The 19,431-nt window shown below is 42.8% G+C and overlaps 1 protein-coding gene across 1 annotated transcript in view; it reads left to right on the forward strand.

Annotated features, from left to right (window-relative positions):
• LOC135535775 (ankyrin-2-like) overlaps positions 1–19,431 on the forward strand; it is a 183,003-nt gene that overhangs the window by 54,492 nt on the left and 109,080 nt on the right. Inside the window, 6 exon segments of the mRNA XM_064962208.1 lie at positions 184–381; positions 3,129–3,227; positions 3,384–3,482; positions 7,730–7,828; positions 10,332–10,430; positions 10,756–10,831. Coding sequence (XP_064818280.1) covers positions 184–381; positions 3,129–3,227; positions 3,384–3,482; positions 7,730–7,828; positions 10,332–10,430; positions 10,756–10,831 — 670 coding nt within the window.

Consider the following 19,431-nt stretch of genomic DNA (forward strand, 5'->3'; position numbering starts at 1 on the left):
TGTTGACCCATAATACTGTCCCCTATATAACACTACTGTTGACCATGACACGTGAAAAATAAATCATATTTAATGAACTCCTCATCTCAGAACCTGGTTTTTCTAATTGAAGTATCTTCTCTGATGGTTTTTCAAAACTAACACTGACGTTTTGCTCCTACCCACAATCCTCTCTGCTCTCAGAACGGATACACGCCACTCCACATCGCTGCCAAGAAGAACCAGACGTCCGTCGCCTCGTCTCTGCTGCAGTACGGAGCTGAGGCCAACGTCCTGACCAAACAGGGGGTCACCCCTCTACACCTGGCCTCACAGGAGGGGCACAGTGACATGACCAGTCTGCTGCTGGGCAAGGGGGCACACGTCAACACTCCCACTAAGGTAGGGGGGGCACACGTCAACACTCCCACTAAGGTAGGGGGGGGGACACGTCAACACTCCCACTAAGGTAGGGGGGCACACGTCAACACTCCCACTAAGGTAGGGGGGCACACGTCAACACTCCCACTAAGGTAGGGGGGCACACGTCAACACTCCCACTAAGGTAGGGGGGAACACGTCAACACTCCCACTAAGGTAGGGGGGACACATCAACACTCCCACTAAGGTAGGGGGGAACACGTCAACACTCCCACTAAGGTAGGGGGGCACACGTCAACACTCCCACTAAGGTAGGGGGGCACGTCAACACTCCCACTAAGGTAGGGGGGCACACGTCAACACTCCCACTGAGGTAGGGGGAACACGTCAACACTCCCACTAAGGTAGGGGGGACACATCAACACTCCCACTAAGGTAGGGGGGAACACGTCAACACTCCCACTAAGGTAGGGGGGCACACGTCAACACTCCCACTAAGGTAGGGGGGACACATCAACACTCCCACTAAGGTAGGGGGGACACATCAACACTCCCACTAAGGTGGGGGGCACACGTCAACACTCCCACTAAGGTAGGGGGGCACACGTCAACACTCCCACTAAGGTAGGGGGGCACACGTCAACACTCCCACTAAGGTAGGGGGGCACACGTCAACACTCCCACTAAGGTAGGGGGGACACGTCAACACTCCCACTAAGGTAGGGGGGACACGTCAACACTCCCACTAAGGTAGGGGGGCACACGTCAACACTCCCACTAAGGTAGGGGGGCACACGTCAACACTCCCACTAAGGTAGGGGGGCACACGTCAACACTCCCACTAAGGTAGGGGGGCACACGTCAACACTCCCACTAAGGTAGGGGGGCACACGTCAACACTCCCACTAAGGTAGGGGGCACACGTCAACACTCCCACTAAGGTAGGGGGGACACATCAACACTCCCACTAAGGTAGGGGGGCACACGTCAACACTCCCACTACGGTAGGGGGGACACATCAACACTCCCACTAAGGTAGGGGGGCACACGTCAACACTCCCACTAAGGTAAGGGGGGACACGTCAACACTCCCACTAAGGTAGGGGGACGCACGTCAACACTCCCACTAAGGTAGCGGGGGGGCACGTCAACACTCCCACTAAGGTAGGGGGGACACGTCAACACTCCCACTAAGGTAGGGGGGACACGTCAACACTCCCACTAAGGTAGGGGGGCGCACGTCAACACTCCCACTAAGGTAGGGGGGCACACGTCAACACTCCCACTAAGGTAGGGGGGCGCACGTCAACACTCCCACTAAGGTAGGGGGGGCACACGTCAACACTCCCACTAAGGTAGGGGGGGACACATCAACACTCCCACTAAGGTAGGGGGGGACACGTCAACACTCCCACTAAGGTAGGAGGGGCACACATCAACACTCCCACTAAGGTAGGTGGGGACACAGAGATTCACACTTAGCAGAGTTGTTGCACACATCCAAAAATGTGGTCTTTGGCATACACAATACATTCTCTCCATCTCTCTCTCTCTCCCCTCTCCATCTCTCTCTCCCTGCCACCTCTCACTCCAACTCTCCCGTCTCTCTCCAACTCTCCCTCTCTCCTCCTCCTTCTCTCTCTCCAATTCTCCCTCTCTCTCCCCCTCCATCTCTCTCCAACTCTCCCTCTCTCTACCCCCTACATCTCTCTCCAACTCTCCCTCTCTCTCCTTCTCTCTCCCCCTCCATCTCTCACTCCAACTCTCCCTTTCTCTCCCCCTCCATCTCTCTCCAACTCTCCCTCTCTCCTTCTCTTCCCCCCTCCATCTCTCACTCCAACTCTCCCTCTCACTCCCTCTCTCTCTCCCCCTCCATCTCTCTCCAACTCTCCCTCTCTCTCCCCCTCCATCTCTCTCCAACTCTCCCTCTCTCTCTCCTCCTCCATCTCTCTCCAACTCTCCCTCTCTCTCCCCCTCCATCTTTCTCCAACTCTCCCTCTCTCTCCCCCTCCATCTTTCTCCAACTCTCCCTCTCTCTCTCCCCCTCCATCTCTCTCCAACTCTCCCTCTCTCTCCCCCTCTATCTCTCTCCAACTCTCCCTCTCTCTCCCCCTCCATCTTTCTCCAACTCTCCCTCTATCTATCCCCTCATCTCTCTCTCCAACTCTCCCTCTCTCTCTCCTCCTCCGTCTCTCTCCAAATCTCCCTCTCTCTCTCCAACTCTCCCTCTCTCCTCCTCCTTCTCTCTCTCCAACTCTCCCTCTCTCCCCCTCCATCTCTCTCCAACTCTCCCTCTATTTCTCTCTCCCTGCCACCTCTCTCTCCAACTCTCCAACTCTCCTTCTCACTCTCCCATCTCTCTCTCCAACTCTCCCTCTCACTCTCCCATCTCTCTCTCCAACTCTCCCTCTCTCTCTCCTCCGTATCTCTCCAAATCTCCCTCTCTCTTTCCTCATCCGTCTCTCTCCAAATCTCCCTCTCTCTCTCCTCCTCTGTCTCTCTCCAACTCTCCCTCTCTCTCCAACTCTCCCTCTCTCCCCTCCATCTCTCTCCAACTCTCCCTCTCTCCCTCCCCCTCCATCTCTCTCCAACTCTCCCTCTCTCTCCCCCTCCATCTCTCATCTCTCCCCCTCCATCTCTCTCTCTAACTCTCCCTCTCTCCACCTCCATCTCTCTCTCCAACTCTCCCTCTCTCTCTCTCCAACTCTCCCTCTCTCTCCCCTCTCTCTAAATGTCTCTCTCTCTGGGTATCTCTCTCCCTCTCTCAGAGTGGTCTGACACCCCTCCACCTCACAGCCCAGGAGGACAGAGTGAATGCAGCAGAAGTTCTGGCCAAACGTGATGCTAACCTGGACCAGCAAACCAAGGTACACACACACACACACACACACACACACACACACACACACACACACACACACACACACACACACACACACACACACACACACACACACACACACACACACACACACACACACACACTTTATTGTTTTCTAAGATCTTTCTCTCAACTTCTTCAGCTCGGCTACACTCCTCTCATTGTTGCCTGTCACTATGGAAACGTAAAGATGGTCAACTTCCTCTTGCAGCAGGGCGCCAGTGTCAACGCCAAAACCAAGGTACCAGACTTTAATATTGGAACGGGTTAGGTACCAGAGTTTAATATTGGAACGGGTAAGGTAACATAGTTTAATATTGGAATGGGTAAGGTAACAGAGTTTAATATTGGAACGGGTAAGGTAACATAGTTTAATATTGGAACGGGTAAGGTACCAGAGTTTAATATTGGAACGGGTAAGGTACCAGAGTTTACTATTGGAACGGGTTAGGTACCAGAGTTAATATTGGAACGGGTAAGGTAACAGAGTTTAATATTGGAACGGGTTTAGGTACCAGAGTTTAATATTGGAACGGGTTAGGTACCAGAGTTTAATATTGGAACGGGTAAGGTACCAGAGTTTAATATTGGAACAGGTAAGGTAACAGAGTTTAATATTGGAACGGGTTAGGTACCAGAGTTAATATTGGAACGGGTTAGGTACCAGAGTTTAATATTGGAATGGGTAAGGTACCAGAGTTTACTATTGGAACGGGTAAGGTACCAGAGTTTAATATTGGAACGGGTTAGGTACCAGAGTTAATATTGGAACGGGTAAGGTAACATAGTTTAATATTGGAATGGGTAAGGTACCAGATTTTACTATTGGAATGGGTAAGGTTCCAGAGTTTAATATTGGAACGGGTTAGGTACCAGAGTTTATATTGGAACGGGTAAGGTACCAGATTTTACTATTGGAATGGGTAAGGTACCAGATTTTACTATTGGAACGGGTAAGGTAACAGAGTTTAATATTGGAACGGGTAAGGTAACATAGTTTAATATTGGAATGGGTAAGGTACCAGATTTTAATATTGGAACTGGTAAGGTAACAGAGTTTAATATTGGAACGGGTAAGGTACCAGAGTTAATATTGGAACGGTTAAGGTACCAGAGTTAATATTGGAACGGGTAAGGTACCAGAGTTTAATATTGGAACGGGTAAGGTACCAGAGTTTAATATTGGAACGGGTAAGGTACCAGAGTTTAATATTGGAACGGGTAAGGTACCAGAGTTTAATATTGGAACGGGTAAGGTACCAGAGTTTAATATTGGAACGGATAAGGTACCAGAGTTTAATATTGGAACGGGTAAGGTACCAGAGTTTACTATTGGAACGGGTAAGGTACCAGAGTTTACTATTGGAACGGGTAAGGTACCAGAGTTTAATATTGGAACGGGTAAGGTACCAGAGTTAATAATGGAACGTGTTAGGTACCAGAGTTTAATATTGGAACGGGTAAGGTAACAGAGTTTAATATTGGAACGGGTAAGGTACCAAAGTTTAATATTGGAACGGGTAAGGTACCAGAGTTAATATTGGAACGGGTTAGGTACCAGAGTTAATATTGGAACGGGTTAGGTACCAGAGTTTAATATTGGAACGGGTAAGGTACCAGAGTTTAATATTGGAATGGGTAAGGTACCAGAGTTTAATATTGGAACGGGTTAGGTACCAGAGTTAATATTGGAACGGGTTAGGTACCAGAGTTTACTATTGGAATGGGTAAGGTACCAGAGTTTACTATTGGAACGGGTTAGGTACCAGAGTTTAATATTGGAACGGGTAAGGTAACAGAGTTTAATATTGGAACGGGTAAGGTACCAGAGTTTACTATTGGAACGGGTTAGGTACCAGAGTTTAATATTGGAACGGGTTAGGTACCAGAGTTAATATTGGAACGGGTAAGGTACCAGAGTTAATATTGGAACGGGTTAGGTACCAGAGTTAATATTGGAACGGGTAAGGTACCAGAGTTTAATATTGGAACGGGTAAGGTACCAGAGTTAATATTGGAACGGGTAAGGTACCAGAGTTTAATATTGGAACGGGTAAGGTACCAGAGTTTAATATTGGAATGGGTAAGGTACCAGAGTTAATATTGGAACGGGTAAGGTACCAGAGTTAATATTGGAACGGGTAAGGTACCAGAGTTTACTATTGGAACGGGTAAGGTACCAGAGTTTAATATTGGAACGGGTTAGGTACCAGTGTTTACTATTGGAACGGGTTAGGTACCAGAGTTTAATATTGGAACGGGTAAGGTACCAGAGTTTAATATTGGAACGGGTAATGTACCAGAGTTTACTATTGGAACGGGTTAGGTACCAGAGTTAACATTGGAACGGGTTAGGTAACAGAGTTAATATTGGAACGGGTTAGGTACCAGAGTTTAATATTGGAACGGGTTAGGTACCATAGTTAATATTGGAACGGGTAAGGTAACAGAGTTTAATATTGGAACGGGTAAGGTACCAGAGTTTAATATTGGAACGGTTAAGGTAACAGAGTTTAATATTGGAACGGGTAAGGTAACAGAGTTTAATATTGGAACGGGAAAGGTAACAGAGTTTAATATTGGAACGGGTAAGGTGCCAGAGTTTAATATTGGAACGGGTTAGGTACCAGAGTTAATATTGGAACGGGTAAGGTACCAGAGTTTAATATTGGAACGGGTAAGGTACCAGAGTTAATATTGGAACGGGTAAGGTAACAGAGTTTAATATTGGAACGGGTTAGGTACCAGAGTTTAATATTGGAACGGGTAAGGTAACAGAGTTTAATATTGGAACGGGTTAGGTACCAGAGTTTAATATTGGAACGGGTAAGGTAACAGAGTTTAATATTGGAACGGGTAAGGTACCAGAGTTTAATATTGGAACGGGTTAGGTACCAGAGTTAATATTGGAACGGGTAAGGTACCAGAGTTTAATATTGGAACGGGTAAGGTACCAGAGTTTAACATTGGAACGGGTAAGGTACCAGAGTTTAATATTGGAACGGGTAAGGTACCAGAGTTTAATATTGGAACGGGTAAGGTACCAGAGTTAATATTGGAACGGGTTAGGTACCAGAGTTTAATATTGGAACGGGTAAGGTACCAGAGTTTAATATTGGAACGGGTAAGGTACCAGAGTTAATATTGGAACGGGTAAGGTACCAGAGTTTAATATTGGAACGGGTAAGGTACCAGAGTTAATATTGGAACGGGTTAGGTACCAGAGTTTAATATTGGAACGGGTAAGGTACCAGAGTTTAATATTGGAACGGGTTAGGTACCAGAGTTTAATATTGGAACGGGTTAGGTACCAGAGTTAATATTGGAACGGGTTAGGTACCAGAGTTTAATATTGGAACGGGTAAGGTACCAGAGTTTAATATTGGAACGGGTATGGTACCAGAGTTTAATATTGGAACGGGTTAGGTAACAGAGTTTAATATTGGAACTGGTTAGGTAACAGAGTTTAATATTGGAACGGGTAAGGTACCAGAGTTTAATATTGGAACGGTTTAGGTACCAGAGTTAATATTGGAACGGGTTAGGTACCAGAGTTTAATATTGGAACGGGTTAGGTAACAGAGTTTAATATTGGAACGGGTAAGGTAACAGAGTTTAATATTGGAACGGGTTAGGTAACAGAGTTAATATTGGAACGGGTTAGGTAACAGAGTTTAATATTGGAACGGGTAAGGTACCAGAGTTTAATATTGGAACGGGTTAGGTAACAGAGTTTAATATTGGAACGGGTAAGGTACCAGAGTTAATATTGGAACGGGTTAGGTACCAGAGTTTAATATTGGAACGGGTTAGGTACCAGAGTTAATATTGGAACGGGTTAGGTACCAGAGTTAATATTGGAACGGGTAAGGTACCAGAGTTTAATATTGGAACGGGTAAGGTACCAGAGTTTAATATTGGAACGGGTTAGGTACCAGAGTTTAATATTGGAACGGGTAAGGTACCAGAGTTAATATTGGAACGGGTTAGGTACCAGAGTTTAATATTGGAACGGGTTAGGTACCAGAGTTTAATATTGGAATGGGTAAGGTACCAGAGTTAATATTGGAACGGGTAAGGTACCAGAGTTTAATATTGGAACGGTTTAGGTAACAGAGTTTAATATTGGAACGGGTAAGGTACCAGAGTTTAATATTGGAACGGTTTAGGTACCAGAGTTTAATATTGGAACGGGTTAGGTAACAGAGTTAATATTGGAACGGGTTAGGTAACAGAGTTAATATTGGAACAGGTAAGGTACCGCTCCAGTAGCAGACTGACAGTTAGTGACAGTTGGTGACCATTAGGATTTAAATATTTAAAACCCAACTGTCTGTTTCTCGTGTTCTCGTTCCTTCTGTTTTCTATTTCAGTGTGTGTGTGTGTGTGTGTGTGTGTGTGTGTGTGTGTGTGTGTGTGTGTGTATAATATGTATGTATAATGTGTGTTTGATGTCAGCGTTTAAAACTCAACTGTCTGTGTCTCCAGAACGGTTACACTCCGCTTCACCAGGCAGCGCAGCAGGGACACACACACATCATCAACGTCCTGTTACAGCATGGAGCGACACCCAACACTACCACTGCTGTAAGAACACACACACACACACACATCATCAACGTCCTGTAACAGCATGGAGCGACACCCAACACTACCACTGCTGTAAGAACACACACACACACACACACACACACACACACATCATCAACGTCCTGTTACAGCATGGAGCGACACCCAACACTACCACTGCTGTAAGAACACACACACACACATCATCAACGTCCTGTTACAGCATGGAGCGACACCCAACACTACCACTGCTGTAAGAACACACACACACACATCATCAACGTCCTGTTACAGCATGGAGCGACACCCAACACTACCACTGCTGTAAGAACACACACACACACACACACACACACACATCATCAACGTCCTGTTACAGCATGGAGCGACACCCAACACTACCACTGCTGTAAGAACACACACACACACACACATCATCAACGTCCTGTTACAGCATGGAGCGACACCCAACACTACCACTGCTGTAAGAACACACACACACACACACACATCATCAACGTCCTGTTACAGCATGGAGCGACACCCAACACTACCACTGCTGTAAGAACACACACACACACACACACACACACACACATCATCAACGTCCTGTAACAGCATGGAGCGACACCCAACACTACCACTGCTGTAAGAACACACACACACACACACACACACACACACACACACATCATCAACGTCCTGTTACAGCATGGAGCGACACCCAACACTACCACTGCTGTAAGAACACACACACACACACATCATCAACGTCCTGTTACAGCATGGAGCGACACCCAACACTACCACTGCTGTAAGAACACACACACACACACACATCATCAACGTCCTGTTACAGCATGGAGCGACACCCAACACTACCACTGCTGTAAGAACACACACACACACACACACATCATCAACGTCCTGTTACAGCATGGAGCGACACCCAACACTACCACTGCTGTAAGAACACACACACACACACACATCATCAACGTCCTGTTACAGCATGGCGCGACACCCAACACTACCACTGCTGTAAGAACACACACACACACACACACATCATCAACGTCCTGTTACAGCATGGAGCGACACCCAACACTACCACTGCTGTAAGAACACACACACACACATCATCAATGTCCTGTTACAGCATGGCGCGACACCCAACACTACCACTGCTGTAAGAACACACACACACACACACACACACACACACACACACACACACACACACACATCATCAATGTCCTGTTACAGCATGGAGCGACACCCAACACTACCACTGCTGTAAGAACACACACACACACACATCATCAACGTCCTGTTACAGCATGGAGCGACACCCAACACTACCACTGCTGTAAGAACACACACACACACACACATCATCAACGTCCTGTTACAGCATGGAGCGACACCCAACACTACCACTGCTGTAAGAACACACACACACACACACACCATCAACGTCCTGTTACAGCATGGAGCGACACCCAACACTACCACTGCTGTAAGAACACACACACACACACATCATCAACGTCCTGTTACAGCATGGAGCGACACCCAACACTACCACTGCTGTAAGAACACACACACACACACATCATCAACGTCCTGTTACAGCATGGAGCGACACCCAACACTACCACTGCTGTAAGAACACACACACACACACACACATCATCAACGTCCTGTTACAGCATGGAGCGACACCCAACACTACCACTGCTGTAAGAACACACACACACACACACACACATCATCAACGTCCTGTTACAGCATGGAGCGACACCCAACACTACCACTGCTGTAAGAACACACACACACACACACATCATCAACGTCCTGTTACAGCATGGAGCGACACCCAACACTACCACTGCTGTAAGAACACACACACACACACACACACATCATCAACGTCCTGTTACAGCATGGAGCGACACCCAACACTACCACTGCTGTAAGAACACACACACACACACACACACACACACACACACACACACACACACACACACATCGTTTGATTAGATGTTTGATTCTCTCCTTCCTTCTTTCTTTCTTTCTTTCCTTCCTTCCTTCCTTCCTTCCTTCCTTCCTTCCTTCCTTCCTTCCTTCCTTCCTTCCTTCCTTCCTTCCTTCCTTCCTTCCTTCCTTCCCTCTCACTCTTCCTCTCCCGCTTTTTCACACTCTCGTTCTCTCTCCTATCCCCCTCTCACTTGCTCTCTCACACTCTCTATCCTTCCTCCCCCTCTCTCCCTCATTATCCTCCCCCTCTCTCTCTTTCTCTCTCCCCCTCTCTCTCTCTCCCTCTCCCTCCCCCTCTCTCCCTCCCCATCTCCCTCCCCCTATCCCTCCTCCCTCTCGCCCCTCATTACCCCCCTCTCCCTCCCCCTCTCTCCCTCCCCCTCTCCCTCCCCCCTCTCTCCCCCTCTCCCCCTCTCTCCCTCCCCATCTCCCTCCCCCTCTCTCTCCCCCTCTCTCTTTCTTTCTCTCTCTCTGTCAGAATGGGAACACTGCTCTGTCCATTGCCAGGCGTCTGGGTTACATATCTGTCGTTGACACTCTGAAGGTTGTCACAGAAGAGGTCATCACCACCACAACGGTATGTGACCCCTCGTGACGCTTCCAGGTAGAAGGGTTCCCCCTAACCTCAGATCAGCTTACCCCTTTCTCCTATCCTAACCTTAACCATTTAGCAGGGAAAATAGTCAGTGTGTTAGGAATGAACACAGTCCTCTGTCTGTCACAACAGTACCAGTTTGTTTTCCGTCCGTGACTTCACAACTTTCACAACAACAACAACAAAACAACACAGAATATCATTTGTGTTTCTATGGTTACAACCCTCTGGTTCTAAAGGGCTGAATCCTCTTTTTTTTCTTTTTTTTTCCCTGGTTGTGATTGGCTTGGAACCCCTGTGCTGACAGACTGTGACATCAGAGAAACACAAGATGAATGTTCCGGAGACCATGACGGAGATACTGGACGTGTCAGATGAGGAGGGTGAGTTCCTTTTGATTACATATACATAAATACTGTGGTTGAGACAGACAAGAGGCTTTACAGACAAACACACTGTTTAGAGGAGGACACTAACAGAGATAATATATAAATAAATACTGTGGTTGAGACAGACAAGAGGCTTTACAGACAAACACACTGTTCAGAGGAGGACACTACCAGAGATAATATATAAATAAATACTGTGATTGAGACAGTCAAGAGGCTTTACAGACAAATACACTTTTTAGAGGAGAACACTACCAGAGATAATATATAAATAAATACTGTGATTGAGACAGACAAGAGGCTTTACAGACAAACACACTGTTTAGAGGAGGACACTACCAGAGATAATATATAAATAAATACTGTGATTGAGACAGACAAGAGGCTTTACAGACAAACACACTGTTTAGAGGAGGACACTACCAGAGATAATATATCAATAAATACTGTGATTGAGACAGTCAAGAGGCTTTACATACAAATACACTTTTTAGAGGAGAACACTAACAGAGATAATATATAAATAAATACTGTGATTGAGACAGACAAGATGCTTTACAGACAAACACACTTTTTAGAGGAGAACACTACCAGAGATAATATATAAATAAATACTGTGATTGAGACAGTCAAGAGGCTTTACAGACAAACACACTTTTTAGAGGAGAACACTACCAGAGATAATATATAAATAAATACTGTGGTTGAGACAGACAAGAGGCTTTACAGACAAACACACTTTTAGAGGAGGACACTACCAGAGATAATATATAAATAAATACCCTGATTGAGACAGACAAGAGGCTTTACAGACAAACACACTTTTTAGAGGAGAACACTAACAGAGATAATATATAAATACAACTAAAAATAAATCTCAAGAGTGTCGTGTTGTATTGTGGGTAATGTAGTTTTGGAGTATTCTGGTTCTTTCTGCAGTGAGTTGTGGGTAATGTAGTTCTGGAGTATTCTGGTGATTTCAGCAGTGTGTTATGGGTAATGCAGTTCTGGAGTATTCTGGTGCTTTCAGCCGTGGGTTGTGGGTAATGTAGTTCTGGAGTATTCTGGTGATTTCAGCAGTGTGTTATGGGTAATGCAGTTCTGGAGTATTCTGGTGCTTTCAGCATTGTGTTGTGGGTAATGTAGTTATCGTGTTTGCAAACAGTGTGTTTTGGATAATAATATATTGTGTTGTGTGTAATGTAGCTTCTGTAGCTCTAGCTATGACAGCAGTGCATTGTGGGTAACGTTGTTATGGTGCTTACAGCAGGGTATTGTGGGTAACGTAGCTCTGTGGATATAGATGGTACTAACCCTAACTCTCTACGTCTGGTGTTTATTATAGAGACAGATCTATCTCTCTCTCTACGTCTGGTGTTTATTATAGAGACAGGTCTATCTCTCTATGTCTGGTGTTTATTATAGAGACAGATCTATCTCTCTCTCTACGTCTGGTGTATATTATAGAGACAGATCTATCTCTCTCTCTACGTCTGGTGTGTATTATAGAGACAGATCTATCTCTCTCTCTACGTCTGGTGTATATTATAGAGACAGATCTATCTCTCTCTCTACGTCTGGTGTGTATTATAGAGACAGATCTATCTCTCTCTCTACATCTGGTGTTTATTATAGAGACAGATCTATCTCTCTATGTCTGGTGTGTATTATAGAGACAGATCTATCTCTCTACGTCTATGTCTGGTGTGTATTATAGAGACAGATCTATCTCTCTCTCTACGTCTGGTGTTTATTATAGAGACAGATCTATCTCTCTCTCTATGTCTGGTGTTTATTATAGAGACAGATCTATCTCTCTCTCTACGTCTGGTGTGTATTATAGAGACAGATCTATCTCTCTCTCTACGTCTGGTGTGTATTATAGAGACAGATCTATCTCTCTCTCTACGTCTGGTGTTTATTATAGAGACAGATCTATCTCTCTACGTCTGGTGTGTATTATAGAGACAGATCTATCTCTCTCTCTACGTCTGGTGTGTATTATAGAGACAGATCTATCTCTCTCTCTACGTCTGGTGTGTATTATAGAGACAGATCTATCTCTCTACGTCTATGTCTGGTGTGTATTATAGAGACAGATCTATCTCTCTCTCTACGTCTGGTGTTTATTATAGAGACAGATCTATCTCTCTCTCTACGTCTGGTGTTTATTATAGAGACAGATCTATCTCTCTTCGTCTGGTGTGTATTTTTGAGACAGATCTATCTCTCTCTCTACGTCTGGTGTTTATTATAGAGACAGATCTATCTCTCTCTCTATGTCTGGTGTTTATTATAGAGACAGATCTATCTCTCTCTCTCTATGTCTGGTGTTTATTATAGAGACAGATCTATCTCTCTATGTCTGGTGTGTATTATAGAGACAGATCTTTCTCTTTACGTCTGGTGTTTATTATAGAGACAGATCTATCTCTCTACATCTGGTGTTTATTATAGAGACAGTTCTATCTCTCTCTCTACGTCTGGTGTGTATTATAGAGACAGATCTCTCTCTCTACGTCTGGTGTATATTATAGAGACAGATCTATCTCTCTACGTCTGGTGTGTATTATAGAGACAGATCTATCTCTCTCTCAACGTCTGGTGTTTATTATAGAGACAGATCTATCTATCTCTCTACATCTGGTGTGTATTATAGAGACAGATCTATCTCTCTACGTCTGGTGTATATTATAGAGACAGATCTCTCTCTCTCTCTACGTCTGGTGTATATTATAGAGACAGATCTATCTCTCTCTCTACGTCTGGTGTATATTATAGAGACAGATCTATCTCTCTATGTCTGGTGTGTATTATAGAGACAGATCTATCTCTCTACGTCTGGTGTTTATTATAGAGACAGATCTATCTCTCTCTCTACGTCTGGTGTATATTATAGAGACAGATCTATCTCTCTCTCTACGTCTGGTGTTTATTATAGAGACAGATCTATCTCTCTATGTCTGGTGTGTATTATAGAGACAGATCTATCTCTCTACGTCTGGTGTTTATTATAGAGACAGATCTATCTCTCTTTCTACGTCTGGTATATATTATAGAGACAGATCTCTCTCTATTTGTCTGGTGTTTATTATAGAGACAGATCTATCTCTCTCTCTACGTCTGGTGTTTATTAGAGAGACAGATCTCTCTCTCTCTCTACGTCTGGTGTGTATTATAGAGACAGATCTATCTCTCTACGTCTATGTCTGGTGTGTATTATAGAGACAGATCTATCTCTCTCTCTCTACATCTGGTGTTTATTATAGAGACAGATCTATCTCTCTACGTCTGGTGTGTATTATAGAGACAGATCTATCTCTCTACGTCTGGTGTGTATTATAGAGACAGATCTATCTCTCTATGTCTGGTGTTTATTATAGAGACAGATCTCTCTCTCTACGTCTGGTGTGTATTATAGAGACAGATCTATCTCTCTACATCTGGTGTTTATTATAGAGACAGTTTTATCTCTCTCTCTACGTCTGGTGTGTATTATAGAGACAGATCTCTCTCTCTACGTCTGGTGTGTATTATAGAGACAGATCTATCTCTCTACGTCTGGTGTATATTATAGAGACAGATCTATCTCTCTCTCTATGTCTGGTGTATATTATAGAGACAGATCTATCTCTCTATGTCTGGTGTGTATTATAGAGACAGATCTATCTCTCTCTCAACGTCTGGTGTTTATTATAGAGACAGATCTATCTATCTCTCTACGTCTGGTGTGTATTATAGAGACAGATCTATCTCTCTACGTCTGGTGTATATTATAGAGACAGATCTTTCTCTCTCTCTACGTCTGGTGTTTATTATAGAGACAGATCTATCTATCTCTCTATGTCTGGTGTGTATTATAGAGACAGATCTATCTCTCTCTCTACGTCTGGTGTGTATTATAGAGACAGATCTATCTATCTCTCTACGTCTGGTGTGTATTATAGAGACAGATCTATCTATCTCTCTACGTCTGTTGTTTATTATAGAGACAGATCTATCTCTCTACGTCTGGTGTGTATTATAGAGACAGATCTATCTCTCTCTCTATGTCTGGTGTGTATTATAGAGACAGATCTATCTCTCTCTCTATGTCTGGTGTTTATTATAGAGACAGATCTATCTCTCTACGTCTGGTGTTTATTATAGACACAGATCTATCTATCTCTCTACGTCTGGTGTGTATTATAGAGACAGATCTATCTCTCTACGTCTGGTGTTTATTATAGAGACAGATCTATCTCTCTCTCTACGTCTGGTGTTTATTATAGAGACAGATCTATCTCTCTCTCTATGTCTGGTGTTTATTATAGAGACAGATCTATCTCTCTACGTCTGGTGTTTATTATAGAGACAGATCTATCTCTCTCTCTACGTCTGGTGTATATTATAGAGACAGATCTATCTTTCTCTCTACGTCTGGTGTGTATTATAGAGACAGATCTATCTCTCTACATCTGGTGTTTATTATAGAGACAGATCTATCTCTCTCTCTCTCTCTACGTCTGGTGTTTATTATAGAGACAGATCTATCTCTCTCTCTACGTCTGGTGTTTATTATAGAGACAGATCTATCTCTCTACGTCTGGTGTTTATTATAGAGACAGATCTATCTCTCTCTCTACGTCTGGTGTGTATTATAGAGACAGATCTATCTCTCTCTCTACGTCTGGTGTGTATTATAGAGACAGATCTATCTCTCTACATCTGGTGTTTATTATAGAGACAGATCTATCTCTCTCTCTCTCTCTCTCTACGTCTGGTGTTTATTATAGAGACAGATCTATCTCTCTCTCTACGTCTGGTGTGTATTATAGAGACAGATCTATCTCTCTATGTCTGGTGTGTATTATAGAGACAGATCTATCTCTCTCTCTACCTCTTGTGTTTATTATAGAGACAGATCTATCTCTCTATGTCTGGTGTATATTATAGAGACAGATCTATCTCTCTACATCTATGTCTGGTGTGTATTATAGAGACAGATCTATCTCTCTACGTCTATGTCTGGTGTTTATTATAGAGACAGATCTATCTCTCTATGTCTGGTGTGTATTATAGAGACAGATCTATCTCTCTCTCTACGTCTGGTGTTTATTATAGAGACAGATCTATCTCTCTCTCTACGTCTGGTGTTTATTATAGAGACAGATCTATCTCTCTCTCTACGTCTGGTGTGTATTATAGAGACATATCTATCTCTCTCTCTACTTCTGGTGTGTATTATAGAGACATATCTATCTCTCTCTCTACGTCTGGTGTTTATTATAGAGACAGATCTATCTCTCTCTCTCTCTCTACGTCTGGTGTTTATTATAGAGACAGATCTATCTCTCTATGTCTGGTGTGTATTATAGAGACAGATCTATCTCTCTCTCTACGTCTTGTGTTTATTATAGAGACAGATCTATCTCTCTATGTCTGGTGTATATTATAGAGACAGATGTATCTCTCTACGTCTGGTGTGTATTATAGAGACAGATCTATCTCTCTACGTCTGGTGTGTATTATAGAGACAGATCTATCTCTCTACGTCTGGTGTTTATTATAGAGACAGATCTATCTCTCTACGTCTGGTGTTTATTATAGAGACAGATCTATCTCTCTCTCTACGTCTGGTGTTTGTTATAGAGACAGATCTATCTCTCTACGTCTGGTGTTTATTATAGAGACAGATCTATCTCTCTCTCTACATCTGGTGTTTATTATAGAGACAGATCTATCTCTCTCTCTACGTCTGGTGTGTATTATAGAGACAGATCTATCTCTCTACGTCTGGTGTTTATTATAGAGACAGATCTATCTCTCTACGTCTATGTCTGGTGTTTATTATAGAGACAGATCTATCTCTCTCTCTACATCTGGTGTTTATTATAGAGACAGATCTATCTCTCTACGTCTGGTGTTTATTATAGAGACAGATCTATCTCTCTATGTCTGGTGTGTATTATAGAGACAGATCTATCTCTCTCTCTACGTCTGGTGTGTATTATAGAGACAGATCTATCTCTCTATGTCTGGTGTGTATTATAGAGACAGATCTATCTCTCTCTCTCTACGTCTGGTGTTTATTATAGAGACAGATCTCTCTCTCTCTACGTCTGGTGTTTATTATAGAGACAGATCTATCTCTCTCTCTACGTCTGGTGTGTATTATAGAGACAGATCTATCTCTCTACGTCTGGTGTTTATTATAGAGACAGATCTATCTCTCTCTCTCTACGTCTGGTGTGTATTATAGAGACAGATCTATCTCTCTCTCTACGTCTGGTGTTTATTATAGAGACAGATCTATCTCTCTCTCTACGTCTGGTGTTTATTGTAGAGACAGATCTATCTCTCTCTCTACGTCTGGTGTGTATTATAGAGACAGATCTATCTCTCTCTCTCTACGTCTGGTGTTTATTATAGAGACAGATCTATCTCTCTCTCTACGTCTGGTGTTTATTATAGAGACAGATCTATCTCTCTCTCTACGTCTGGTGTTTATTATAGAGACAGATCTACCTCTCTCTCTCTACGTCTGGTGTTTATTATAGAGACAGATCTATCTCTCTCTCTCTACGTCTGGTGTGTATTATAGAGACAGATCTATCTCTCTCTCTCTACGTCTGGTGTTTATTATAGAGACAGATCTCTCTCTCTCTACGTCTGGTGTTTATTATAGAGACAGATCTATCTCTCTCTCTACGTCTGGTGTGTATTATAGAGACAGATCTCTCTCTCTACGTCTATGTCTGGTGTGTATTATAGAGACATATCTATCTCTCTCTCTCTACATCTGGTGTGTATTATAGAGACAGATCTATCTCTCTACATCTGGTGTGTATTATAGAGACAGATCTATCTCTCTATGTCTGGTGTTTATTATAGAGACAGATCTATCTCTCTACGTCTATGTCTGGTGTGTATTATAGAGACAGATCTATCTGGGGGGATTCTATAGCTATGTGTTCTAGAATAACATTATCACTTCTATAATACATGCTGGGGGATTCTATAGCTACATTTTCTAGATTAACAGCACTTCTATAATACATTCTGGGGGGATTCTATAGCTATGTGTTCTAGAATAACAGCACTTCTATAATACATTCTGGGGGGATTCTATAGCTATGTGTTCTAGAATAACATTATCACTTCTATAATACATTCTGGGGGGATTCTGTAGCTATGTGTTCTAGAATAACAGCACTTCTATAATACATTCTGGGGGGATTCTATAGCTATGTGTTCTAGAATAACATTATCACTTCTATAATACATTCTGGGGGGATTCTATGGCTATGTGTTCTAGAATAACAGCACTTCTATAATACATTCTGGGGGGATTCTATAGCTATGTGTTCTAGAATAGCATTATCACTTCTATAATACATGCTGGGGGATTCTATAGCTACATTTTCTAGAATAACAGCACTTCTATAATACATTCTGGGGGGATTCTATAGCTATGTGTTCTAGAATAACATTATCACTTCTATAATACATGCTGGGGGATTCTATAGCTATGTGTTCTAGAATAACAGCACTTCTATAATACATTCTGGGGGGATTCTATAGCTATGTGTTCTAGAATAACATTATCACTTCTATAATACATTCTGGGGGATTCTATAGCTACATTTTCTAGAATAACAGCACTTCTATAATACATTCTGGGGAGATTCTATAGCTATGTGTTCTAGAATAACATCACTTCTATAATACATTCTGGGGGGATTCTATAGCTATGTGTTCTAGAATAACATCACTTCTATAATACATTCTGGGGGATTCTATAGCTATGTGTTCTAGAATAACATCACTTCTATAATACATTCTGGGGGATTCTATAGCTATGTGTTCTAGAATAACATCACTTCTATAATACATTCTGGGGGGATTCTATAGCTATGTGTTCTAGAATAACATCACTTCTATAATACATTCTGGGGGGATTCTATAGCTATGTGTTCTAGAATAACATTATCACTTCTATAATACATGCTGGGGGATTCTATAGCTATTTGTTCTAGAATAACATTATCACTTCTATAATACATTCTGGGGGATTCTATAGCTATGTGTTCTAGAATAACATCACTTCTAATAATACATTCTGGGGGGTTTATATAGCTATGTGTTCTAGAATAACATCACTTCTATAATACATTCTGGGGGGTTCTATTGCTATGTGTTCTAGAATAACATCACTTCTATAATACATTCTGGGGGGTTTATATAGCTATGTGTTCTAGAATAACATTATCACTTCTATAATACATTCTGGGGGGATTCTATAGCTATGTGTTCTAGAATACCATCACTTCTATAATACATTCTGGGGGGATTCTATAGCTATGTGTTCTAGAATAACATTATCACTTTTGTAATACATTCTGGGGGGATTCTATAGCTATGTGTTCTAGAATAACATCACTTCTATAATACATTCTGGGGGGTTTATATAGCTATGTGTTCTAGAATAACATCACTTCTATAATACATTCTGGGGGATTCTATAGCTATGTGTTCTAGAATAACATCACTTCTATAATACATTCTGGGGGTTTCTATAGCTATGTGTTCTAGAATACCATCACTTCTATAAT

Source organism: Oncorhynchus masou, unplaced genomic scaffold, assembly GCF_036934945.1.
Source record: "Oncorhynchus masou masou isolate Uvic2021 unplaced genomic scaffold, UVic_Omas_1.1 unplaced_scaffold_514, whole genome shotgun sequence".
Lineage (NCBI taxonomy): Eukaryota > Metazoa > Chordata > Actinopteri > Salmoniformes > Salmonidae > Oncorhynchus > Oncorhynchus masou.